Here is a 27,743-nt window from a genome sequence, read left to right as displayed (position 1 = left end):
GTATTATTAAACATCATTATATAACGACCATCATCCGATATTTGAATCGGAAATAGCTCGAAAAGCATAATGTTAAAAAATAATAATATAAAAGACTTTCTAGGAGGAATATATTGCATATACGATTATTTCGAATATTGGCATAGATGCTACTGAGCGATCTTAAATTAAATAAATTATAACTGAAATGAAATAGTCACGTGTGAACTTTTGCTTAAGTCAAATTGGCACCCCGTTATAGGATACTACGGGATCAACCATATGAAATAATCACTTGTGGTCCGGGTACTACAAAGGAAGTAAAAAACAGGTGACAACTAGACATTGAAGGTACACAGCAGTGCATCAAAGTACAAAGAATTCTTTCAAGCTAATCCATAATACCCAATATCGCCAATTGTACATACCGGATACTCAGTAACAGAGGGATTCTTAATAAAATCCTGAGACGCTCCTTATGCTTCAATATGTGCTAACCGGGGAGGCCTAGACAGAAAATAATAATACGACCCTCTGCAATTTATTCAAAACATATCGTCAAAGTAATAGGTCATATTTTGACGTGTAGAGGCAAATATCGCACTGTTGTCTATAGAGGCAAATCTTACCTATTCGAGTCCTTAAGATCCAAAACGTAGAAACTGTGTAGAGTTAGGCAAATGAATCCCCGTCAGTATATCTACAATAAGAGCGGGGAAGGGGAATGTCAAACATAGTAAACATCGAGGGTCCACTAGTAGTTAAGCAATGTCGTGTATCAACATGCGATTAAGGCAAGGTCATTATTGTGATCCCACCCACTAGAAATTATGATTATAGCTACTTGTGGATTTGTAAGGTACTATAAAAACACTACACATACCTCGCTAAGTAAGGCGATGGGAATGATTAGTAATGGCCATCCGTAACCCCGGTAGTGAACGTTGGTCCAATTAAGACCTAAACCGAACAAGAGCCACAAGTGCTGTACCAAAGTAAAGGATATGACAACGGTCGTCCTTAGTTTAAAGGAAAGGGAGAGAGGTCCTCCTAGTAAACAAGCAATGGACTTTGCAGTCAAACGGGAAGATAAGGCCACTCCGCCCACCCTTTTGAAACGGAGTCCATACCTGTAGTAAGGCACCGGCACCAGGTATACCCGTCAGGAAAGGCGTCCTGCAACCAATCCAAGGCGCCATTGTTTTTATACCTATACCAGAAGGATGCCTGTGTAATGTGTCAGTGTGTCAGTCACACCCAGGTCACCTGTCATGTGACCTGAGTGTGCCTTGCTTCAGTGAAAGGTCGACGCCATTTGTAAGAGGTAAACATTGTGCCGAAAAAGTTGTTTCTTCCCAAATATTAGGTGCCTATGTTCTTGATATGCTTACAGAATCTAAAATGTTACATTGAAAATATCCCGCATGGCTATTCCCGTAAATTTGGGTGCGGGCGGCTCGCAGTTTATCGCAGTATAGTGAGTCGGCGTGGGAATCGTATTCCGGTCACATGACCCAAGTATGCCTTGCTTCCATATAGAGACGGCGCCATTGTTAAAGGGTAAAATTACAGCGAAATTGGCGGTTATACCAAAGATTAGGTACCTTTGTACCTAATGTGCCCACTGAATACCAACATTAAATTGAGTTATCCCGCCCGACTGTTCTTGTAAATTGATAGCGGTTAGTAAAGGGTGGCTGGACCAGACAGGGGTACCCTCCGTCCCCTCTGCCGTTTGCCCTCTGCTGTTTGCCCTCACCCTGGAGCCACTGGCAGCCTGGATCTGTGCAGACCTGATGATTCGTGGATTGCGGTGGTCAGCAGACTGGGAGGACCGAATCTCGCGGATGACGTTCTCCTCTATTTAACCTCCCCAAAAAAATCTTTAATTTGTGTGCTAGACATCGTCACAATATTTGGCAAATATTCGGGCTACTCGATCAACTGGAACAAGTCGCTTCAAAGATACAAAGAAAAAGTTATTTTATCTAGATATTGAATAAATTAGGGAGCACAGTAAGTAGGGCAACATGTGTACTTTTAATCATTATGATTGCCAGTTGGCATTACACAGGTACATTCAGGTGCTCACATGAGTGAAAAAAGTGTGTAACGTGACTAAGTGAGAGTGAAGATACACAAAATATCACAAAGACAACCACAAGAAATCCACAACGATATATACAATGGGGGGATTTTCATTGGGGGGGTCGACGGCGTTCCGATCTTTACATAGTCAAGATCATCATCAGGACAGAGTGAGCAGTCTGAAACTGGAGTAAAAAATGAGCTTATGTTAGCACTGTGCCCTACTGGACATTTAATTAATACAGTGTCGTTGTGCTCCCAGTGCCAGAGTAATAACAGTTGGCATGCTTTTAGTTTAGTTCACAGTTTTTTGCATAAAACATCCCAAGGTGTGGGAAGGGATTAGAGCTAATGCGTGTTTAAGTATTTGGGGTAATGACACCAGGGTGACCTTTACATTACGCGCTGTGTCGCATACCTACACTTACTAATTAAGGGAGCAGGTAAATGAAGCAGAGGAGTGTCTGACGTACTCTATGTAGGTTCAGTCTCTTCGAAGCCTGGTTAATGTAGCACTCGAGTACGGAAGGATCCGGGGCGAGTAAGGCAAAACATCAAAAATCAAACCCAATTTTCCATCAATAGGGATTCTAGTCTGGGTCTTAGCGGTACATAGTGGCAACTCAGTTAGAGTAGAGGGTCCTCTACATCAATTAATGGTTACAGGTGAGTATTTAGAGGTCATAGTCTACAAAGGAGTAATCAAACAATATGGAACACAGTACTAATTTATGAAAGGGTGAAAATTACAGTTAAAATCTTGAGCCATGCTTACTTGAGTATACTTTGCAGAGTATACACATATTTAAAGAGGGTTTTGGAGAATTGTTCAAGTCGAGTCCTAAAAACAAGTTATAGATATTTTCAATTAAGATATCCTTGTTGGTACACCTTATTTAGATCCACTTACATTTTTTTGGTTACATAAAACACTATCCGCCTTGGGGGGCTGACCATTGGTGAAAGCGTGGGCTCAAATAGGGCATAAGCATAATTACCAATACAGTCTCTGATTCACGTCTGAGATCTGGATCTGTAATTAAAGTGGCGGGAATTACAAGGTTGAAACGGGAGGTCGTGTACAAGCAGCAGGGTCCGCGGGGCAGGCAGACTTACTAAATCACCGTGTTCTGGGCCAGGATAGCTTTCCTGCTCCACGCGGCGGTCGTGCTGAATGCTGTTGCTGCATCAGCGGGTGGGGGGAGGGGGCCAAGGTAATAATGGCTTCCGGGTGTTTGATCCTACGCGCCCGCACAAGAATTCATGCACACGTCGCTCTAGTGACTGCTAACACGCGCCTGCGTGTTGGAGCAGCATGCGTAAGATGCAGGAGAGACACTACCCGTTTGCGCATGGCTAATCGTTCCCTCTTTTCCAGAATGACATGTCTAATCATTAATGCTGTATACATACTTAAATTTCGGGCTTGGGAATAGCCCTTATTACGTGCCGTAATTCTACTTTAGTGTTGACATTTAAATTCAATTGCGGACTTAAAATGAGCCCCTATTCAATAAGGTATTTAATCTGGCAATACATCTTTTGGGATCAGTAGGTAATAGCTAGCTAGTATTTCCTGCAACCCCTTGTTCGTTATTAAAAATTACAAGTTACAACAGGGTATACGTGCTAATAATTATAATGTGCATATTTTCAACGACAGGGCTTGAGAGTAGCCCTTTAATGCTCAGTTGTGCTTAGTCAGGTATCCAATGTATGTGCTTATATTTACAGTGCGCATGATGAGCCTAAGGGTTTCATAGGTAAGGCAAGTGTAGATATACAGAATTAGCCCCCTAGCTGTAAGGATACATTGGTTACAGTGCACATTCAGTCTAGGAAAAGTACAAACACATGAGGGATGCGTAGCGAATTCCAGCACCGCATTGTAGGTTATGAGATATCTTGATATGTAGATATGGTTAACACAAAAAGTAACATTCCTCATTTCTGTACAAGGTTAGCATAGTGGGTGACAAAAGGCTCATCAGGTTAGACCTATGAGGAGGACAACTGGTTCAAGGGACCTTGGTGGCATGGTATCAAACGCAAGTATTCCACTCATCAAGAGTGTTCAGTCCTCTTTCAATTGTCTTGCAGTTATAGATCCATTTGCATTCTAGACGATAGAGTATGGATTCTTTGTTACCGCCCCTTGTGCCGGGTATCAGCTGTCTATCACCTGCCAGGTGAAATCTGTTTCTGAATGTCCCTGGGCCAAAAGATGTTCCACCATTGGCGCCGTGAGTAATTTACAATGGATCCGGCTTCTGTGTTGTGAGCTCCGGGTCTTGATGTGCTGTGTAGTCTGACCGATGTAGTATAGTTGGCACGGACACTTGATGCAGTAGATTACATTTTTGGAATTGTAGTTGGTAAATGACTTAAGAACATGCTTGGCTCAATATAAGCCAGCCGGACCTAAAATTCAAATTTAGCTATGATGGATGCACACCAGGTTGACTACCTGGATGTAACTATCAAGTGCTTGGATGGCCAGTTATACACTACTCTATTCAGAAAGCCCACCGAACGGAACACCCTGCTTGAATACCACAGTGCGCACCCCAGGGGAGCCAGTGATGGCCTTCCATGTGGGCAATTTCTGAGGATCAGGCGTAACTGCAAATTCAAGGAAGACTTTTTTCATGAGGCAGAGATCCTCTTTCAGTAATTAGCATCCAGGGGCTACCCCAGGAAACTAGTGAAACGCTATATGAAAAGAGTGTGGTATGCCCTCCGGGAACACCTACTCCAACCACGTGATAAGAAATCACTAACTAGGATCACCTGTGTCACCACTTTCAGCACAGTGAGCAATAAACTGACGAAACTGGTGGGAAAACATTGATCTGTACTAGACCCACTCGAACTAAGTACAGCAACCCCCTTTTTCTCTTTTATAAGGGGGCACAACCTTAAAGATCACTTGGTTAAAGCGTCCACCTCAGTCAGAAAAAATAACACTATTGAGGCTTGTTTCAATCTGCCACCAATCGTTGGACACTACAAATGTAATCTCTGCATGGCTTGCGACTCTACAAACAACACAAATGTTGCCACAGAGGCCAGTGCCTCATGCCCTGTGGCTGCAACGGTGAGTTTCCTCAGGACATGATGCACTTTATAATGTTTTGTAGTTTTTCTGCTGTCCCTAGAAAGTTATTGATTATTCCCATTCTCAAAAAAGAGGGTTTTAGGCTGGTGAGACCAGCTCTTATCTTTTTACAACTCCTCTCTAATTACACTGTTTTGCATACGCTTAACATTTTATGGGTCGATGTTAGACTCAGGTCAAGCTGCGATTAACTTCTATACTGTAATTCATGAATTTTTATCTAGTGTTCTGATTAACTTGGACATATTATATTTGTCAATCTGTAACTTGGAAGATGTTTTATGATTTTATGTATGACTTTTATGGTTTTCTTTTATAAAACCGAATAAAGTTTGTTGATAATAATCACTAGGGGATTCATTTACAGGGTAGCATGGTATCCCTCACAATAACTCCAGGAGTCACAGTCCACACAATGTACATGCTTTGTTCCCCCTACTTCCAACCTTACATGTACCCCCAATCACCTGCCCAAACCTCTCCCTGCTGATGCCAATGTGGTCCTCCGTCATCCCGCAGACCATATTTTTGGCCCCTTTGAAAGTGCCCACACAATAAAAATGCTGCAGTTGTAAATACATATCAACTACCATTTGTTGTGTTTGAAACATTTTATTGAATAATAAAACCTAATAAACATAAGCTGATTATTAAAGCAAAACAAAACATCAGTTGCCATACACATAAGAGACAAAAGTAGTACATAAAAATCAACATACTGTAACACAGCAAAGTTATGTAGAGCACAATTCCGAATTTCAGGCAATCTTTAAAGTTCAACGATAGAAACGTTCATAAAGAACAGGAAAGAAAAGAAAGAAGGTGGGATACAGTGATTTCATTAATGTAATGCTTCCTACATATAGAAAAACAAAAATAATTATTTTCCTTAAGCACTAAAGTCTGGAAACTAAAATACTAAGAGAAATATATTGAACAATGAACATTTCATGTGCAATTTGAATTCAATTTGAATGTTTTAAACTCCTCAGCATTCTTTGACTCATGATTACAACCTGAATGCTTGCTGGAAAGGAACCGCCTCATGGGGTTCAAAATCGCATCTTTTCCAACAATAGGATTAAAATGATAAACTTGAATTTCAATTCGATTTATTGATTTAGGCCTTTTTGGAGATCAACAATTTTAAATATATACAAAAACCATACACTTTGGTATATTTGTCACCTAAACTTGAATTCAATCCACCTTTTGATTAAACACTTCCCATTCCAGCAAGCATCACAGGACCACTTGTTGTTATCTTTCCATTTAGTGATGATGTTTCAGATGGCAACAATAATAAATATGTTTAGAATTTTACCTCCGAAAGCAAAAACATGCCATTTCTGAATCATGGTGCACAATAAAATGTAGGAACAGAAGGGCATCTTTAGGTATACCATTCATTAAGGTTCGACCAGTCTTGAAACTAGAATTCCTGAACTTTTGGACATTTAAATGTCATATTTTTAAAGAGTTCAAACAAACACAGAACGAGCTCCGCGAAAAATTGAAGATGAGTGAATTGTACTTAGAGAAAATGTGCTGATTAGTAATCTATGGATGTAAAATACAGTGGTCAGGCAATGCTTGTGGATCTAATCTTTTCAGATTTTAACTGCATAGTTTGTTCAATAAATTGACTGAGCATAATACTTGAAGGTCCATCTCTCAGATCAGTTCTATTACAGTTTTATTTGCGATAACACTAAAAGAAGTCAATGATAAATAGATTTTAAAAGCCATGGGTGGAATTGATCCTTGGTCTAAATTCAGATTATTGTCTGCAATAGAAAACAGTGCAAACATAACAAATCTAAAAGGTTTGAATATGTTTATTATAGTGGGTTAGAGAAACCCTGAAGACACACATTGGTCCTGAAACTCAGAAAATGTATCTAAAGATTATGATTACATCCTATTTTATGTCCAGAGACCGCTTTAGATGCTTTCCTGTTTAAGTAACATTTGCAAATATATTTAACAAAACATTAAAGCTGGATGTCAGAAATTCTGTCTTTAAGTATTGTGTAAGAGTTATGTGTGATGGTTTTATTTGATCTGAAGCAACACTAACACTAAATAGGTACATGCACCGGTTATCATTCAACTAACATTAGCAAACTTAATTTGGAGGGAATTCAGAAAAATGGCCTCATGTATCAAGGGTTTTATTGTTCAAAAATCCACTGGTTCGGTAATTCACAGAGTTTGCAAATGCTAAACCGCTTTTTGAAATGTACTAAGCCCATTTAACAATTCAGAATTTGGAAGGGGAATGTTAATAGTGTCCCTTCTGAATATGTAATACATCCTTAAGGTATATATTAAGCTTTGAAACCTTGAAGCTTTCTTAGAAAAATACTGACGCCAGTTCCTGGTTTCTCCTAGATCTTTTAGCTTTCTCACTAAAACAAGCACAATATTGATTTGAGAGAGGTGGTTATTGTAGTCATACGCGCTGGGGTTAGTTTAGCAATGACCAATTCCTTAATCTTTAGAAATAATACTTGGAAAAGTTTATATTCAATAATTTCGGATAACTTACTGATAAAGATATCAGATAAAGATCCCCAAATGTCTTACCTTGTGGTATCAAAAATATGCTAGAATTAACATACTTCTCTTCTAGATAAATCCAGGTATGAGAAGTTATTAAATGCGATTATCAACTTTCTGTTATTTTAACACATTTTCAGTGCACAGAGTATTTTCCCTACATAGATCATGCAATGGTCTGTGCTTGAACGTACAATGAAGGGGTAAAAATGCTCTTTTGCCATAAGGATTTTCTGCAGTGTGGAGTTTCTCATTGTGAAATAGCGCTTTTCTCTGCAGCTTTTCTGGCATTCAGAGCACTCATTAGGTGTTTCATCAGTATGGAGTTGCTTATAGTTAGTGAGGCTGTGCCTATCAAATAGGAATTTCTGGCATTCACAGCATTGGTAATGTTTTTCCCCTGTGTGCGTCTGCTCATGTAGAGTGAGATTGAGTTTAAAATGTATGATTTTCTGGCATTTGGAGAACTGAATTATTTTGATGGTGTGTTTTCTTATGGCGCTTGTAACCATCTCTAACTCTGAATCTTTTCTGACATTTAGAGCACTGATAATTTTATTCACCAGTGTGGATTCTCACATGTTCAGTGAGATGAGATTTTTGGCTGAAACATTTTTGGCATTCGGAGCACTGATAAGGTTTTTCCCCAGTGTGGATTCTTATATGCTGAGTGAGACTGCTCTTTCGAATGAAACATATCTGGCATTCAGAGCACTGATAAGGTTTTTCCCCAGTGTGGATTCTTATATGCTCAGTGAGATTGTTTTTTTGACAGAAACATTTGTGGCATTCAGAGCACTGATAAGGTTTTTCCCCAGTGTGGGTTCTTATATGCAGCGTGAGATATCTTTTTTCACTGAAACATTTCTGGCATTCAGAGCACTGATAAGGTTTTTCCCCAGTGTGGGTTATTATATGCAGCGCGAGATGTCTTTTTTTACTGAAACATTTCTGGCATTCAGAGCACTGATAAGGTTTTTCCCCAGTGTGGGTTTTTATATGCAGCGTGAGATGTCTCTTTTCATTGAAACATTTCTGGCATTCAGAGCACTGATAAGGTTTTTCCCCAGTGTGGGTTTTTATATGCAGCGTGAGATGCGTTTTTTCACTGAAACATTTCTGGCATTCAGAGCACTGATAAGGTTTTTCCCCAGTGTGGATTCTTATATGCTTAGTGAGACTGCTTTTTTGACTGAAACATTTCTGGCATTCTGTGCACTGATAACGGTTTTCCCCAGTGTGGATTCTTATGTGCTGTGTGAGACTACTTTTTCTACTGAAACATTTCTGGCATTCAGAGCACTGATAAGGATGTTCCACAGAGTGGGTTATTGCATGTCGAGAAAGAATTTGTTGGTTACAAAACCTTTCCTGGCATTCAGAACACTGATAAGGTTTTTCCCCAGTGTGGAATCTCACATGTGCAGTTAGAAGTGATTTAAGTTTGAAATTTTTTGGGCATTCAGAGCACTGATAAGGTTTTTCCCCAGTGTGGATTCTTGTATGTTCAGTGAGTCTGCTTTTGCAACTGAAACATTTCTGGCATTCCGTGCACTGATATGGTTTCTCTCCAGTGTGGGTTATTTTATGCCGAGTGAGACTGTTTTTGTCAATGAAACATTTCTGGCAATCTGTGCACTCATGAGGTTTTTCCCCAGTGTGGGTTCTTGTATGCAGAGTCAGAGTGCTTTGATCACTGAAACATTTCTGGCATTCAGAGCACCGATAACATTTTTCCACAGAGTGGGTTAATGCATGTCGAGATAGACTCGGTTTGTTACAAAACCTTTTCTGGCATTCAGCACACTGATAAGGTTTTTCCACAGAGTGGATTAATTCATGTCGATATAGATTCGGTTTGATACTAAACCTTTTCTGACATTCAGAGCACTGAAAAGGTTTTTCACCAGTGTGAATTCTTGTATGTTCAGTGAGTCTGCTTTTGAAACTGAAACATTTCTGGCATTCCGTGCACTGATATGGTTTCTCTCCAGTGTGGGTTATTGTATGCCGAGTGAGACTGTTTTTGTCAATGAAACATTTCTGGCATTCTGGGCACTGATGAGATTTTTCCCCAGTGTGGGTTCTTGTATGCCGAGTCAGAGTGCTTTGATCACTGAAACATTTCTGGCATTCAGAGCACGGATAACGTTTTTCCACAGAGTGGTTTAATGCATGTCGAGATAGACTCGGTTTGTTACAAAACCTTTTCTGGCATTCAGCGCACTGATAAGGTTTTTCCACAGAGTGGGTTACTTCATGTCGATATAGACTCGGTTTGATACTAAACCTTTTCTGACATTCAGAGCACTGAAAAGGTTTTTCACCAGTGTGGATTCTCATATGCTCAGTGAGATAAGATTTACGCCTGAAACTTTTTTGGCATACTTTGCACGGAGAGTGTTTTCCCCCAGTGTGGATTCTCATATGCTCAGTGAGATAAGATTTACGCCTGAAACTTTTTTGGCATACTTTGCACTGAGAGTGGGTTTCCCCTGTGAGCATTCTGTCAAAAATCTGTGGAATAAGATTTATGGCTGTATCTTTTTGGGCACAGGTAACTTTTCTCCCTAACTTCGGTTATTTTGCCTCGATTTTAGAGTCGGGCTTGTTTAGATAATGTTCAGCACTTTTCTCTAAAAGAAATTGTGTGTAATCTTCTCAACACTTGAATTGAGCAAAAAATGTCGGGAAGCAGTCCTGTAACACCTGTTGACATTTTTCTAGCAGATAATAGTCTTTAGGTAATAGCCTCTTCGGCAGTAACTTAATTTGTGACTGAAGTTTTTCTCAAATCTTTTTGTATAGGTTCTTAGCAATGCAGTAATAAGGTGTTAGTCTGATATTTACTGATTAAACTGATAAGTACCTTTTTGCACTTTGTAATGGCAGTAACTGAGGGCGTTTGAACGTGCAGAGTACTATTGTGGATCATTAGTCGCAGAACATCAGTTCCTTCTACCCTTTCTATGTTTGGTGTAAGGTTAAGGTTTGTAGTTCGGAGTATGACGATTTATTTACATTAGATATAGCGCAACGGTGCTCCTTTAATCCATTTTTATATTTCGCAGTTTTAAATATCACTCCTGCACAACAGATAATGTTCAGGCGATTTACATAGAATTACAGAACAGTACACAATAAAAAGGAAACAATCTGAGATGGTCATTAACACAATAAAGTGTTGAATTTTTAAGGTTTTCGCAAGAGTGAACAGAGTGGGTCAAGGTGTTATATCCCAAGGCAAATAGTCTCAAACTTGCGTAACTGGTTAAAAACGGTTGTTGAACAAAGGTGATTTTCCAATCTTTTGGTTGTTAACGTGTCAGCTTCGGAGTCTTCTTTCAGCGTCTTTTCTTTGATGGTATCCAGAAGAAACCTTTAGTTGTAACTTTCTTTTATGAAGTGTGTGCTTCCTCTCTAGAATTACATGATGCTTTAGATGAACGTTATTCTGTCATGCTGAGGCAATTTGTCTTTCTGATAGTATTTCAGATGAGGATGCTGAAGCGGTCTTTCTACATTATTTCTGATGCTGTGTGCACAGATATGGCTTTGCTCTGGTTTAATGAAATGCAAAATTAGAGACTTCACTTACAGGTATAGTACTTTCCTCGCCACACTTAGATTTTTGGAAATTATTTAAACGTAGAATGCTGGATGTCCTTCAATTTTTCAAAATAATCCTTCTTATGGCACTGACATTCAGTTGCTTAGTGCTAAATCTTGCTTTCTTTGTTCGTAATTTCAATCACCTATAGTATTAAAATTAAATTGTTAATACATGTACATTTCCAAAAATATAATTTACAAGCCAAATCAATGCAGAATTTTGAATATGCTGAGCTGTTTTTCAGACAGAGCAGAGTGTAGAATGGTAGCCTGAGAGTACTTGGATGTAGGAGTGAGGATTTGTAGAATGTTCCACATTTTATTAAGCTCACAAAGGATACATCTACCCTATGGAGTTCAACAAATAATTGAGTTAAACCTAAATGGCCTAAGATTTGAAAACTATACGACACTTCCGGGAGAAATAACGACAGTAAATTATAAGAAACTTTATTGGTCAGATAACACCTAAGATTCTATTACAAACACTGCGCAAGCAATTGTGGATTTTCACTTCGAAGGAGATTATTCGAATGCTGTCGAAAAATGGTCTCTCTTCACAAAGCAAATAATTACCACAATCTCAATAATATGCTAATAAAGGTCAGTGGAGGAAAAAAGCAGCATGTTCATTGGTGAAAATTTCGTTTGAAAGCCATCAATTAAAAAAAGGACGTAACAGAATCCTGAGATTGATCAAAAAGTTTGAAGTTAATTTAATTTACAGAGTAAAACTCAAAAAGATAAATACAGGAGTAAGGAAAATGAGCTGGAAGGACAAAATGCAAGAAAAGCAATAGTTGTGGGCAAAAGCTCTATATGCTTGCAAAATTGAGTAATTCAAAAGGCTTCTGGATTCTATTAAACAAACTGAGTAGATCTAGTAGCAAATCTACTTCATCAACAGTAACTGAATCTGAAAGGGTATCGTTCATAGATACGCATTTGAATCCTACTCCTAACATGGCTGTGAATTCTACTGATTGGGCTATAAATGGAATAGGAGGAGAAAAGAAAGATAACAGAAAACCAAGTATGTAAATTAATAAAGAATCAGAGATCCAATGGTGCCCCCGGCCCACATGGGATTCTCGCTGTGTTTTATAAGGAGAAAGCATCATATTGGTCGAGCTATCGAACACCAGTATTTAATCATGCTCTCCAATAAAGAACAGTCCCCGAGGCATGGATCGGATCTATAATTTCTCCTATATAAAAAAGTGGGAATTGGTCCCTCCCATCCAATTACAGATTAATTACGCTCCAAGATATTGAAGCTAAATTAGTTGCATCGGTTCGACTTAAGGGAGTTAATTCATCGGACTAATGAAAACTATTTATTTCCACCGAACCAATCAGGTTTTGTACACGGTCAAGGTACAACAACAAATGTGTTAACACTGGGAATTTTAATGGAAAAATATAAAACAAAAAAACAGTCATTATATTTATGTTTCGTTGATTTTAGAGCTGCCTTTGACTGCGTAAATAGGAAGATTTTATGGAGGAAACGGGATTGTTATGGCATTAGCTCCAGCCTTTCAAATGCAATACAATTTTTATATACCGATACTTGGACAAGAGTCCAGCTAGGGAATGGCTCAGAAATTTCGAGGAAAATGTAAAAAACTAGAGGCCTAAAGTAAGGGTGTGTTTTAGCTCCATATTTATTTTATCTATTTTTATCAGACTTTACCCTTGCAATGAACAATGAGTTAGCAGACTCACCAAAGCTGGCTGAAAAACAAATATCGAACTTATTATACACTGATGAGGTCGTCCTGCTAAGCCAAACAAGGATAGGACTGCAGCAATTAATAAACAAAACATCAATGTATTCAATTGAGAACAAAATGACAATAAACTAAACAAAACTAAAAGTAATGGAAGTCAGTACCAAGAAACGGAAGGGCAGTCAATACAAATGGTACCACCAAAAGAGGGAGCTAGAAAAAGTTAAATGTTCTAAATATCTTGGGATACAGTTTGACGAGAAAGGATCTTTTTCATATCATAAAATGGAGATGAAGATAAGAGCCAAAAGTCTACAAGGGGCATTTCGCCTACTTTATAGCTCCTTGGGAGGCCCAACCTATACCCCATTAATAAAAGTAATAATAGCTAAATTGCTCCCAAGCTTTATATGGAAGTGAAATACTCAGTGGTTTGGATTCTGCATTATTAAATAATGATATTACAAATACATTTAAACATCTGTTTTGGCTTCCACTTAATGTATCTCCTGCTCTGATAAGTCTGGAATTTGGCTTTTGTAATCAACAATATGCAAGAATGGGTCAGTACGTTAAGACCTGGAGACACATCAAAACTAATATCAATAACCAAATGTGCACATTTTTGTGGAAAGAAATGCAACAAAATGAAAAATTGTCCTTCTTTAAATATCTGCAAAAAGCTCTTGAAGAATTGTCAATTGCGGAGATCTGGGAAATGTCTTTAACAGTACAAAGTTTTAAGAAAATAATTACAAACCAGCTAAATATTTTTCACTTTTAAAAGACAAAGAACTGTTTATTAAGAGAGCCCACACATGGATGTTGGTCCAGGAATATACAAGTCTTAAGGTCAATCAATCAATCAATCAGAACATTTTTAGAGCGCGCTACTCACCCGTGAGGGTTTCAAGGCGCTGACGGGAGGGAGGGGTGCTGTTACTGCTCGAATAGCCAGGTCTTGAGGTGCTTCCTGAAGGTGAGATGGTTCTGGGTCAGTCATAGGTGTGCGGGGAGGGAGTTCCATGTCTTGGCGGCCAGGTAGGAGAACGAACTTCCTCCGGTTGTGGATCTGTGGATCTGTGGATCAGTGGGACGATGGCGTGGGTGAGGCTGGCGGAGCAGAGTTGGCGGGTGGGAGTGTAGAATGAAAGGCGGCTGTTGAGGTATTCGGGGCCCATGTGTGGAACGCTTTGTGTGCGTGGGTGAGGAGCCTGAACGTGATCCTCTTGCTGACGGGGAGCCAGTGCAGGTTTCTCAGTTGGGGGGTTATGTGGCTGTGGCAAGGGATGTCAAGGATGAGTCGTGCGGATGCGTTCAGTATGCGCTGAAGTCGTTTCGGAAGTTTGGCTGTTGTTCCTGCTTATAGGGCGTTCCCGTAGTCCAGGCGGCTGTTAACTCAACTGTTAAATAAAATTGGTCCGGCACTTCACCACATGAGCCTCCAGTACCTTTGCCAGGTACAGGAGCAAAGACATTGGGTGGTAATTCAACAGGTTCTGGGGGTCTGCTCCTGATTTCTTCAGAAGGGAAACCACAATTGCCTCTTTAAAGGCCTTAGGGACACAACCCTAGAATAGGGACTCATTCAGAAGAGAGCGGGCTGGACCCGGGAGGCCGGTGAAGGCTTCTTTTAGGCGTGTGGTGGGCAGCAGTCCGTAGGGGATCCAGATTTTATTTTTTTTAAAAAGGTCTTGGAACACCTGTGTACAGTAGTTCTCTGCAATCTTCTCTGCTGGTGCACATTGGTAGTGGCCGGCTCTTCTTAGGTCATCAGGAACTGAAGTTCAGAGACTGGGGATGCCACCTAAAAACTAGATTTAGGTATTTACAAGGGAGTGACAGGTGGTGTCCAATGGGCCCTTTGCCTGGGGTGTCAACGCCCTCTAACATGCCCACCTTCTGTGAGAGGAGGACACAGTCCTAGCCCTAAGTGGATAAGTCCCATCATCTTCAAGATGGTGGGCACTGAAAAGTGTACATGACCTAGCCTCTAGTACCCGAGGGGTGTAGTTGGCAGAGGGGGGCACATCTCCTATTCTACCAAAGGTTCCCGGCCTGTCCTGCTGCCAAAAAGGGGGTGAGGACAGGATGGAGGCCAGCTCCTTCGAACAGGAGAGGCTGGGGTCGCATTACAAAGGAGGCAAGACCTCTGAAGCTCTCCACCACGGATGGCTCTTCCTGTCCAGTGGGAGATGTGAACACCTCCACCCAGGAATGGCATTGTTCTCAGCCTCAGAGTGCGCAGGCACTCTCCCCTGAGGTCAGAACACACTCTGGTGGTAGCAGGCTGGCTCAGGTCAGTCAATTACCGCACTAAGGATTGGTAGGTTTCAGGGGACCCCTCTAAGGGGCCCTCTGTTTTGCAATTTTTAATAAAAATCTACACTGGAATCATTGAAAGTTTATTATGTTGAGATGTTTGGTGCCAAACATCACATATTTCAGCAAAGCCATCATGGAGCCCGGGAACTCATAATGACGAGTGTCCAACCTATGTACTTGCTATGGGGAGATGATGTGGTGCAGCAGCCAGAGCTGCTGACTCGGGCACCCATCAATGATGAGGCAACCTTCGACGAGGCATCTGTTGACGAAGCAGGTAGAGCCTTGAGAGCCATCGACCGTCTCGTTGACTAGGAGGCATCCGTCGACGATCGACTGGAGACAGTCCTCTTTTTCATCAACAACGAAGTGAGGGAGGTGGCAGACAAGCAAGGCCTCACCGACACCATGACAAACATCGACGGAGAAGACGCCGATGACATAATCATTGTAGGTTGAGGAGAAGAGAAGGTGGAAGTCGTCGTGGTAGCAGTGGCGACAGAAGTCTTCATCGACGAGGAACCCATTTTTTAGGCAAATTTGTCTCTGGAAGAGACTTAGACAACTGAGACTTAGAGGCAGATCTCGGAGGCGTAGAGGGCATAGGTAGTCCCTTAGAAGGAGCAAGAGCCCTTTTTGAGGAAGAAGTCTGGCCTTCATGAGTAGAGGTGTGTTCTTTCTTGAGCACCTTAGACTTAGACCATCTGAGCCTCACTAGCCCACTTCCTAGAGATTACAGTCCTGAGAGAGGAATCACTCTCAACATCTGATAAGGGATTATCCTTGGTCTTGAGGTTCTGTAACCACAGAAGTAGACGTGTCTCTCTGTCTCTTAAACTCTTTTGAGGAAAAGTCATGCAGATTTTACAATCTCTCACCTGATGTTCTGGGTGGAGGCAGTAGATACACTTTTTGTGGGGGTCTTCGGAATGAAGCCGGAGTTTCCCACAAGACTCACAGTGTCTGATGAGTGACCTCTTTCTAGTAGACAAAGCAGTGAAAATATTCTGAAGAGTTTCTGAAGAGAAAAGGTAGAGGTACTGAGCAGAGCTCAGGGAGACTCCCTTCACACAACACGCGGTAGAAAATCTGAGAGCCTGAGCATCTAAGGAGAAGGTTCCAGAGAGTGCTGTCACCTGATTGGCTGGAGTTTGTACCATTTCTAATGACTTGGACAAGTTATTAAAGTGACATGTTTTTTTCCTACTAACATCCATGTTACAATACTTTCTATTGCTCTTTTAGCTATGCTATTGCTATATTGCTATTCTATGTACCGTGGGAATCCCACTTCGACGACGGGGAATGATTCAAGCATGTGAATCTATGAAAGTTACCCCATTACTGGAGAACAACAGATTTCTCACAACTGAAGCTCTTACCCAAGTTGCTTTAGCCTTAGTCATCTCTCATACGGACTACACTAACTCTTTACTTTGGCATTCCGGCATATCAATCTAAAATACTGCAACTAGTGCCAAACCAGGCTGCTAGATTAATCTCTCGCCAGGCAAGAATGCAGTATGTCACCCCTCTTATGAAAAAGTTACATTGGCTTCTGGTAGTCGAACGCAGTGCATTCAAGTTGGGATGCCTCCTCTTTAAAGTGCTCCATGGCAACTGCCCATTGTCTGTATCTACTCGGGTCCAGAGATATATCCACATTCAGGATCTTAGGTCTTCTCATTTGAATCCCCTAGCTACTCCATCCTTTAAACATTAGAAATAGGGGGACTAAGATTTGCGGTTCTGGCCCCTCAATTTTGGAATTCTCTCCTTCAGGACATTAGATCGATGATATCATATCCTCAATTTTGGGAACTCTTAAATACCTGGGGGCAGATTTATGAAGGACTTGCGCCGCCGGTGCGTCATTTTTAACATGGGAAAAAGTGACGCACCGGCGGCGCAAGGCCTTCATAAATAAGGCCCCTGGCTCTTTCGCCAGACTTTTGAATGAATCACTTAGCGGCAGGACTCCCTTGTCCGCAGTACCCTGAAACCTTGTGGTGTACGCACGCTTTATAAGTATTTTTAACATAACATAACATTTAACATCGTCTAAATGGGACAACCTGGAAAGTCCATCCGCATTGGCAGTCCCAGGTCTCTGTTTCACTTCAAAGTCTATTCCCTGTAGGGTGATGGACTACTTTAGCCATTTGGGATTTTCACCTTTCATTTGCATTAACCATTGGAGAGGCCAGTGGTCTGTTTGAACTAGGAAGTGAGAGCCAAACAGGTTTGACCTAAACTTCTCAAGGGACTAAACCACAGCAAAGGCGTCCATCTAAATGGCACTTCAACGCTGTTCCCTGGGAATTTGCCTTCTACTGATGAAAACCAGTGGCTGATCTTGACCTTGGTCATGTTTTTGGGATAGCACTGCTCCTATACCATGTTCAGAGGCATCAGTCTGCACAATGAATTGCTTGACATAATATGCAGCTTTCAGAACAGCTGCAGAGCACATTGCTTCCTTCAGAATGTCTAAAGCCTTTAGACAGCTCACAGTCCAGTTCACTATTTGTGTGCCCCAAAAAACTCACTTAGGAATCTGGGAGTTACTATTGATAATTAACCTGTTTAAGCAGGAGCCCAATGGGACCTGTTTAAGCAGGAGCCCAATGTTTGGGCGCCCTACCTTGCCGTGCTGTTTAATGGAGTTCTCAACGGCATGGAAATCCCCAGTACTTGGCTGGGGGCGGAGGTGGTCCCTATTTTCAAAAAGGGCTCGCCACTTCTCCCAGCCAACTACAGACCAATCAGTCTAATCGATGTGGCACAGAAGCTGTTTGGTAGGGTATTGTTGAACCGGCTCCAAGATTGGGCAGAAGAGTCGGGCGTCCTTAGCCCGTACCAGGCGGGATTTAGGAAGGGAGTTTCCATAGTGGACCAGGTTTTCCGATTGAATATTATCTACTGGAGGGCAGCGATATTCGAGGGCGGCAGCCTATACACAATTTTTGTGGATCTGCGGGCCGCTTTCGACCTGGTGCCCAGAGGGAAATTGAGGAGCGTCTTGGCTGAGATGGGCGTCCCCCCGGACATCTTGATAATCTTGCAGAGATTACATGATAAAAACTATGCTCGAGTGAGGTGCGGGAGGTCCGGGGCTCTGACCGATAGATTCCCCGTTGACCGAGGGGTTAGACAGGGTTGTGTGCTGGCACCGACCCTGTTCTGCCTCTTTGTCAACGGGGTGATTGCCCACCTAAATGCCACTGAATACACTGACGCCCCCAAATTGAACGGTAGTAGGGTGCCTGCAATCATGTTTGCAGACGACACCCTGCTGCTGTCCAAAACCCCAATGGGGATACAGAGGATCCTCGATTCGTTCGTGTCCTTTTGCACCGATAGGGGCTTAGAAATTAACGCGGCCAAAACTAAGTTTATGGTTCTGAACCCAAGTCATAAATTGCGGCCAAATCCGCGATTGGGAGCCTCGCGGCTCGAGAGAGTTTCCACCTTCGATTACCTTGGTGTAACTCTTAATGAAACTATGTCTTGGGGATCACACCAGAGCAGGGCCAATCTAAAACTGGTACAGACTACAGGGGGTATCGCGCGGATGTTGAATGGCTCCACATACCGACCACTGGGGTCGCTCATTCAGATCTACAAGGCGCAGGCCAGGGGTGCTACTATGTATGGAGCGGAATTGTGGGGACACACATCTTGTCGCAGTCTGTCCTTAACAGAGAATAAATTCATCAGACAGATAGTTGCACTTCCGCCCAGCACCCCGCTCCTCCCCCTGAGGCTAGATCTGGGGTTGCGTCCCATAGCTGAAGAATTAGGCTTGAGACCCATAGCCTTCTGGCGAAGGCTGTGGAGTAGCGATGAACTTCTTGCCTATAGGGCGGAACTAATGGAGCTATTGACCCACCCGAAAGTGCTAATGATCCCCTGGATAAAATATATCCGAAACTCCTGTATGGCATTGGGGCTCCCCGACCTTTGGTCTAACCCTGCTAATGCCTCATTAAATATCTCAAAGAGAGCTCTGGCCACCGCCTATCACGAACAAAAATTAGCTACGGCCATAGATAGCCAGTGTGAAGGGTCACTAACTTTTGTTTTCACGCAGAGCAAGGACTCGTATAGGCAGGAGTGGGTCCTAGATGCCATCTCCCCTGTGCTGGCCAGGAAGCTGTTTCTCCAATGGAGATATGGCACATTGCCCCTATGATCTTTTACTAGCTCCTGGTCATCACCTCCCTCCACCAAGCAGTGCCCGGCTTGCGCAGCCGCGGAGGAAAGCGATTTACACGTGGCCCTCTTCTGCCCAGCTTACAAGGCAGCGAGGAAACATTGGCTCCTACCATTGATCAGAAATCTGGGTTGTAGGGAGCACCTCCCAATGTATAGAATTTTAAAAACTGATGCCTCTAGTTTAACTGTGTTTGTATTAGCAAAATTCCTTACCAATGTCTGGCACACTCGTACCCGTATTCTGAAGATGCAGGCTCCCTCGTAATTTTAAGGTTTACAGTTTTTAATGTAGTTTTATGAGTATGTAACTTCAAGGTTTTACACTGTGATTGATTATGTATGTCGATTTTATAGTGATTATATATGTTTTATGGTATATCTTTGATGGCCAATGGCCGAAATAAAGATTGAATGATGATGATAATTAACTATCCATGTCATCTCACGTTAACAAAGTAGTACACACCAGCATAGGACTAATGCGCAGCCTCAGAAAGATCTTTAAGTGGATCCCCATATCATCCCGTATGCCCCTAGTCCAGGGCCTAATCATGAGTCGCCTGGACTACGGGAATGCACTGCTTGTTGCCATCAATGAAAGTCTCCTGACCAAACTCCAGAACCTTCAAAATACAGCGGCCAGGCTGGTCCTTGATCTTCCGCCCCGCACTTCATCGGCCCCTTGTCTCAGGAAATTACACTGGCTCCCCATAAAGAAACGTATCAAATTTAAGATATGCTGCCTGGTCCACAAAACTATCAATGGCCAAAATACCTGGAAAGAAAACTCTATGATTACTGCCCGACTAGAACCCTCCGATCCTCAGACAAACACCTTCTAACAGTCCCAAAAGTCCGCACAGTCAGAAACGGGGACAGATGTTTCTCTAAAATAGGCCCAGAAACATGGAAGTCTCTACCCCTATCAATTAGAATTGATCAGAATCATAACACATTCCGCAAGCACCTGAAAACCTGGCTCTTTTAGACCTTGGTCAACCCCCTATCCAGTTTTCTCACCGAATTCATGCAAGGGCTATGAGACCTATGGGAGATTTACGCGCTATACAAATTCAAATTCAAATTCAAGTCAGTCTGTGAAAGGTGCCACAATGGTGCCATCATCCCTCACAAACCTCCCACAGTACCAGGGAAGCCAAGGAAGGCCCTCACTTGAGTCTGGGTAGTTGGAGCCACCCAGTCCAGAATGGTCTAGATCTTGGGTTGTAAGGGTTGAACCTGGCATCCACTAACAAGGTGACCCAAGTATGCAGTAAGTAAGTAGGGAGAGGAGTTGGCCTAACGGCTAGGGCGCTCGACCTCGGACCTGGGGATCTGGGTTCGAGTCTCGGTAACGACGCCAAAAACCTCCTGTGATTCTGGGCAAATCACTTAATCTCCCTGTGCCTAAAATGAATGCGTGTCCTCATGTAACGTAACTGGTGCTATGTAAAGCGCTCTGATACCTGATTCAGTTCGGGTCTAATTCGCGCTATATAAAACTGCAAAAAAAAAATAATATGCAACCTTTCCCTGCCCTATCTGGCACTTGAATGCCTTGATAATGAGGCCTGCACTTCTCAGAGCCTCCGGTACTTTCCTAAGGTGGATCAGGTGATCCTGCCAGGTGGAGCTAAAGACAGCAATATTGTGTAGATATGCTGCACTCAAGGATTCTAATCCAGCAAGGGCTTAGTTCACCAACCTTTGAAAAGTGGCAGATGCATTTTTCAAACAAAAGGGCATTACAGTGAACTGATAATACCCATCTCAATGCAGATATTTCTTTTGCTCCTGGAGTCGTCTGACCTATCAGCCAGTACACTGATGTGAGATGAAACATACTCAGATACTTGGCTGCTCCCTACCTGTCAATAAATTCATCTACCCATGGGATTAAGACAACCGGGCAGGTCCAGGGGCCCTCAGAAGGCTTTAGAACTCCCAATTCCAGCATCATGCTTACTTCAGCTATGACGATACAGTAAAGGGGGTGGTGATGGACAGAGTATTCCGAATTAATGCAGAACACTCCTACCCAGTCAAGAGATCAGGGCTTGATCCATCACCGTTTTTTAGCTCACTGCACCATCCCAGTTCAGAACCTGGCTATATGCAAATTAGTCTGTCCCTGGCCCAGTGCATCATGGGAACAGGGCAGACCAAACTACCAAGCCAATTCTTTCACTGGAAAGGAAACAAGCTTCCGGGGACCGGTTTCTGGCATTACAGCCGTCTTCGGCCCGGCTTGCTTGAATCCTGATGGTGCAGTGAGCAAGGGACTCGCATCCGAGTATACCCTTCCACGCTTATGGTGGCCAAAACGATACAGTAAAGGGGGTGGTGATGGACAGAGTATTCCGAATTAATGCAGAACACTCCTACCCAGTCAAGAGATCAGGGCTTGATCCATCACCGTTTTTTAGCTCACTGCACCATCCCAGTTCAGAACCTGGCTATATGCAAATTAGTCTGTCCCTGGCCCAGTGCATCATGGGAACAGGGCAGACCAAACTACCAAGCCAATTCTTTCACTGGAAAGGAAACAAGCTTCCGGGGACCGGTTTCTGGCATTACAGCCGTCTTCGGCCCGGCTTGCTTGAATCCTGATGGTGCAGTGAGCAAGGGACTCGCATCCGAGTATACCCTTCCACGCTTATGGTGGCCAAAACGATACAGTAAAGGGGGTGGTGATGGACAGAGTATTCCGAATTAATGCAGAACACTCCTACCCAGTCAAGAGATCAGGGCTTGATCCATCACCGTTTTTTAGCTCACTGCACCATCCCAGTTCAGAACCTGGCTATATGCAAATTAGTCTGTCCCTGGCCCAGTGCATCATGGGAACAGGGCAGACCAAACTACCAAGCCAATTCTTTCACTGGAAAGGAAACAAGCTTCCGGGGACCGGTTTCTGGCATTACAGCCGTCTTCGGCCCGGCTTGCTTGAATCCTGATGGTGCAGTGAGCAAGGGACTCGCATCCGAGTATACCCTTCCACGCTTATGGTGGCCAAAACGATACAGTAAAGGGGGTGGTGATGGACAGAGTATTCCGAATTAATGCAGAACACTCCTACCCAGTCAAGAGATCAGGGCTTGATCCATCACCGTTTTTTAGCTCACTGCACCATCCCAGTTCAGAACCTGGCTATATGCAAATTAGTCTGTCCCTGGCCCAGTGCATCATGGGAACAGGGCAGACCAAACTACCAAGCCAATTCTTTCACTGGAAAGGAAACAAGCTTCCGGGGACCGGTTTCTGGCATTACAGCCGTCTTCGGCCCGGCTTGCTTGAATCCTGATGGTGCAGTGAGCAAGGGACTCGCATCCGAGTATACCCTTCCACGCTTATGGTGGCCAAAACGATACAGTAAAGGGGGTGGTGATGGACAGAGTATTCCGAATTAATGCAGAACACTCCTACCCAGTCAAGAGATCAGGGCTTGATCCATCACCGTTTTTTAGCTCACTGCACCATCCCAGTTCAGAACCTGGCTATATGCAAATTAGTCTGTCCCTGGCCCAGTGCATCATGGGAACAGGGCAGACCAAACTACCAAGCCAATTCTTTCACTGGAAAGGAAACAAGCTTCCGGGGACCGGTTTCTGGCATTACAGCCGTCTTCGGCCCGGCTTGCTTGAATCCTGATGGTGCAGTGAGCAAGGGACTCGCATCCGAGTATACCCTTCCACGCTTATGGTGGCCAAAACGATACAGTAAAGGGGGTGGTGATGGACAGAGTATTCCGAATTAATGCAGAACACTCCTACCCAGTCAAGAGATCAGGGCTTGATCCATCACCGTTTTTTAGCTCACTGCACCATCCCAGTTCAGAACCTGGCTATATGCAAATTAGTCTGTCCCTGGCCCAGTGCATCATGGGAACAGGGCAGACCAAACTACCAAGCCAATTCTTTCACTGGAAAGGAAACAAGCTTCCGGGGACCGGTTTCTGGCATTACAGCCGTCTTCGGCCCGGCTTGCTTGAATCCTGATGGTGCAGTGAGCAAGGGACTCGCATCCGAGTATACCCTTCCACGCTTATGGTGGCCAAAACGATACAGTAAAGGGGGTGGTGATGGACAGAGTATTCCGAATTAATGCAGAACACTCCTACCCAGTCAAGAGATCAGGGCTTGATCCATCACCGTTTTTTAGCTCACTGCACCATCCCAGTTCAGAACCTGGCTATATGCAAATTAGTCTGTCCCTGGCCCAGTGCATCATGGGAACAGGGCAGACCAAACTACCAAGCCAATTCTTTCACTGGAAAGGAAACAAGCTTCCGGGGACCGGTTTCTGGCATTACAGCCGTCTTCGGCCCGGCTTGCTTGAATCCTGATGGTGCAGTGAGCAAGGGACTCGCATCCGAGTATACCCTTCCACGCTTATGGTGGCCAAAACGATACAGTAAAGGGGGTGGTGATGGACAGAGTATTCCGAATTAATGCAGAACACTCCTACCCAGTCAAGAGATCAGGGCTTGATCCATCACCGTTTTTTAGCTCACTGCACCATCCCAGTTCAGAACCTGGCTATATGCAAATTAGTCTGTCCCTGGCCCAGTGCATCATGGGAACAGGGCAGACCAAACTACCAAGCCAATTCTTTCACTGGAAAGGAAACAAGCTTCCGGGGACCGGTTTCTGGCATTACAGCCGTCTTCGGCCCGGCTTGCTTGAATCCTGATGGTGCAGTGAGCAAGGGACTCGCATCCGAGTATACCCTTCCACGCTTATGGTGGCCAAAACGATACAGTAAAGGGGGTGGTGATGGACAGAGTATTCCGAATTAATGCAGAACACTCCTACCCAGTCAAGAGATCAGGGCTTGATCCATCACCGTTTTTTAGCTCACTGCACCATCCCAGTTCAGAACCTGGCTATATGCAAATTAGTCTGTCCCTGGCCCAGTGCATCATGGGAACAGGGCAGACCAAACTACCAAGCCAATTCTTTCACTGGAAAGGAAACAAGCTTCCGGGGACCGGTTTCTGGCATTACAGCCGTCTTCGGCCCGGCTTGCTTGAATCCTGATGGTGCAGTGAGCAAGGGACTCGCATCCGAGTATACCCTTCCACGCTTATGGTGGCCAAAACGATACAGTAAAGGGGGTGGTGATGGACAGAGTATTCCGAATTAATGCAGAACACTCCTACCCAGTCAAGAGATCAGGGCTTGATCCATCACCGTTTTTTAGCTCACTGCACCATCCCAGTTCAGAACCTGGCTATATGCAAATTAGTCTGTCCCTGGCCCAGTGCATCATGGGAACAGGGCAGACCAAACTACCAAGCCAATTCTTTCACTGGAAAGGAAACAAGCTTCCGGGGACCGGTTTCTGGCATTACAGCCGTCTTCGGCCCGGCTTGCTTGAATCCTGATGGTGCAGTGAGCAAGGGACTCGCATCCGAGTATACCCTTCCACGCTTATGGTGGCCAAAACGATACAGTAAAGGGGGTGGTGATGGACAGAGTATTCCGAATTAATGCAGAACACTCCTACCCAGTCAAGAGATCAGGGCTTGATCCATCACCGTTTTTTAGCTCACTGCACCATCCCAGTTCAGAACCTGGCTATATGCAAATTAGTCTGTCCCTGGCCCAGTGCATCATGGGAACAGGGCAGACCAAACTACCAAGCCAATTCTTTCACTGGAAAGGAAACAAGCTTCCGGGGACCGGTTTCTGGCATTACAGCCGTCTTCGGCCCGGCTTGCTTGAATCCTGATGGTGCAGTGAGCAAGGGACTCGCATCCGAGTATACCCTTCCACGCTTATGGTGGCCAAAACGATACAGTAAAGGGGGTGGTGATGGACAGAGTATTGCATACAGCCAGGTTCTGAAACTGGGATGATGCAGCGAGCTAAAAAACGGTGTTGGATCTAGCCCTGATCTCTTGACTGGGTGAGAGTTTTCTGCTTAATTCAGAGACTCTGTCCATCACCACCCCTTGTTGTTAATTATTTTGTCCACCCTAAGCGTGGAAGGGTATGCTCAGACATGAGTCCCTTGCTCACTGCACCATCAGGATTCAAGCAAGCCGGGCCGAAGAGGCTGAAATGCCAGAAACCGGTCCCCGGTAGCTTGTTTCCTTTCCAGTGTAAGAATTGGCTTTGTAGTTTGGTTTGCCCTGTTCCCATCATGCACTGGGACAGGAACAGACTAATTTGCATACAGCCAGGTTCTGAAACTGGGATGATGCAGCGAGCTAAAAAACGGTGTTGGATCTAGCCCTGATCTCTTGACTGGGTGAGAGTTTTCTGCTTAATTCAGAGACTCTGTCCATCACCACCCCTTGTTGTTAATTATTTTGTCCACCCTAAGCGTGGAAGGGTATGCTCAGACATGAGTCCCTTGCTCACTGCACCATCAGGATTCAAGCAAGCCGGGCCGAAGAGGCTGAAATGCCAGAAACCGGTCCCCGGTAGCTTGTTTCCTTTCCAGTGTAAGAATTGGCTTTGTAGTTTGGTTTGCCCTGTTCCCATCATGCACTGGGACAGGAACAGACTAATTTGCATACAGCCAGGTTCTGAAACTGGGATGATGCAGCGAGCTAAAAAACGGTGTTGGATCTAGCCCTGATCTCTTGACTGGGTGAGAGTTTTCTGCTTAATTCAGAGACTCTGTCCATCACCACCCCTTGTTGTTAATTATTTTGTCCACCCTAAGCGTGGAAGGGTATGCTCAGACATGAGTCCCTTGCTCACTGCACCATCAGGATTCAAGCAAGCCGGGCCGAAGAGGCTGAAATGCCAGAAACCGGTCCCCGGTAGCTTGTTTCCTTTCCAGTGTAAGAATTGGCTTTGTAGTTTGGTTTGCCCTGTTCCCATCATGCACTGGGACAGGAACAGACTAATTTGCATACAGCCAGGTTCTGAAACTGGGATGATGCAGCGAGCTAAAAAACGGTGTTGGATCTAGCCCTGATCTCTTGACTGGGTGAGAGTTTTCTGCTTAATTCAGAGACTCTGTCCATCACCACCCCTTGTTGTTAATTATTTTGTCCACCCTAAGCGTGGAAGGGTATGCTCAGACATGAGTCCCTTGCTCACTGCACCATCAGGATTCAAGCAAGCCGGGCCGAAGAGGCTGAAATGCCAGAAACCGGTCCCCGGTAGCTTGTTTCCTTTCCAGTGTAAGAATTGGCTTTGTAGTTTGGTTTGCCCTGTTCCCATCATGCACTGGGACAGGAACAGACTAATTTGCATACAGCCAGGTTCTGAAACTGGGATGATGCAGCGAGCTAAAAAACGGTGTTGGATCTAGCCCTGATCTCTTGACTGGGTGAGAGTTTTCTGCTTAATTCAGAGACTCTGTCCATCACCACCCCTTGTTGTTAATTATTTTGTCCACCCTAAGCGTGGAAGGGTATGCTCAGACATGAGTCCCTTGCTCACTGCACCATCAGGATTCAAGCAAGCCGGGCCGAAGAGGCTGAAATGCCAGAAACCGGTCCCCGGTAGCTTGTTTCCTTTCCAGTGTAAGAATTGGCTTTGTAGTTTGGTTTGCCCTGTTCCCATCATGCACTGGGACAGGAACAGACTAATTTGCATACAGCCAGGTTCTGAAACTGGGATGATGCAGCGAGCTAAAAAACGGTGTTGGATCTAGCCCTGATCTCTTGACTGGGTGAGAGTTTTCTGCTTAATTCAGAGACTCTGTCCATCACCACCCCTTGTTGTTAATTATTTTGTCCACCCTAAGCGTGGAAGGGTATGCTCAGACATGAGTCCCTTGCTCACTGCACCATCAGGATTCAAGCAAGCCGGGCCGAAGAGGCTGAAATGCCAGAAACCGGTCCCCGGTAGCTTGTTTCCTTTCCAGTGTAAGAATTGGCTTTGTAGTTTGGTTTGCCCTGTTCCCATCATGCACTGGGACAGGAACAGACTAATTTGCATACAGCCAGGTTCTGAAACTGGGATGATGCAGCGAGCTAAAAAACGGTGTTGGATCTAGCCCTGATCTCTTGACTGGGTGAGAGTTTTCTGCTTAATTCAGAGACTCTGTCCATCACCACCCCTTGTTGTTAATTATTTTGTCCACCCTAAGCGTGGAAGGGTATGCTCAGACATGAGTCCCTTGCTCACTGCACCATCAGGATT

The 27,743-nt window shown here is 43.8% G+C and overlaps 1 protein-coding gene across 1 annotated transcript in view; it reads right to left on the bottom strand.

Annotated features, from left to right (window-relative positions):
• Positions 1-5,777: 5,777 nt before the first annotated feature.
• Positions 5,778-27,743, bottom strand: part of LOC144754842 (uncharacterized) — a 32,822-nt gene continuing 10,856 nt past the window's right edge. The window contains exon 2 of the mRNA XM_078643131.1: positions 5,778-11,502. Within this exon, the coding sequence (XP_078499257.1) occupies positions 8,303-10,252 (1,950 nt within the window). The 5' untranslated portion in view covers positions 10,253-11,502 and the 3' untranslated portion in view covers positions 5,778-8,302. The remainder of the gene's footprint in view (positions 11,503-27,743) is intronic.

Source organism: Lissotriton helveticus, chromosome 1_1, assembly GCF_964261635.1.
Source record: "Lissotriton helveticus chromosome 1_1, aLisHel1.1, whole genome shotgun sequence".
Classification (NCBI taxonomy): Eukaryota; Metazoa; Chordata; class Amphibia; order Caudata; family Salamandridae; genus Lissotriton; species Lissotriton helveticus.
The sequence above is the reverse complement of the archived record's forward strand: the minus strand, read 5'-3'. Positions and strand labels throughout refer to the sequence as shown.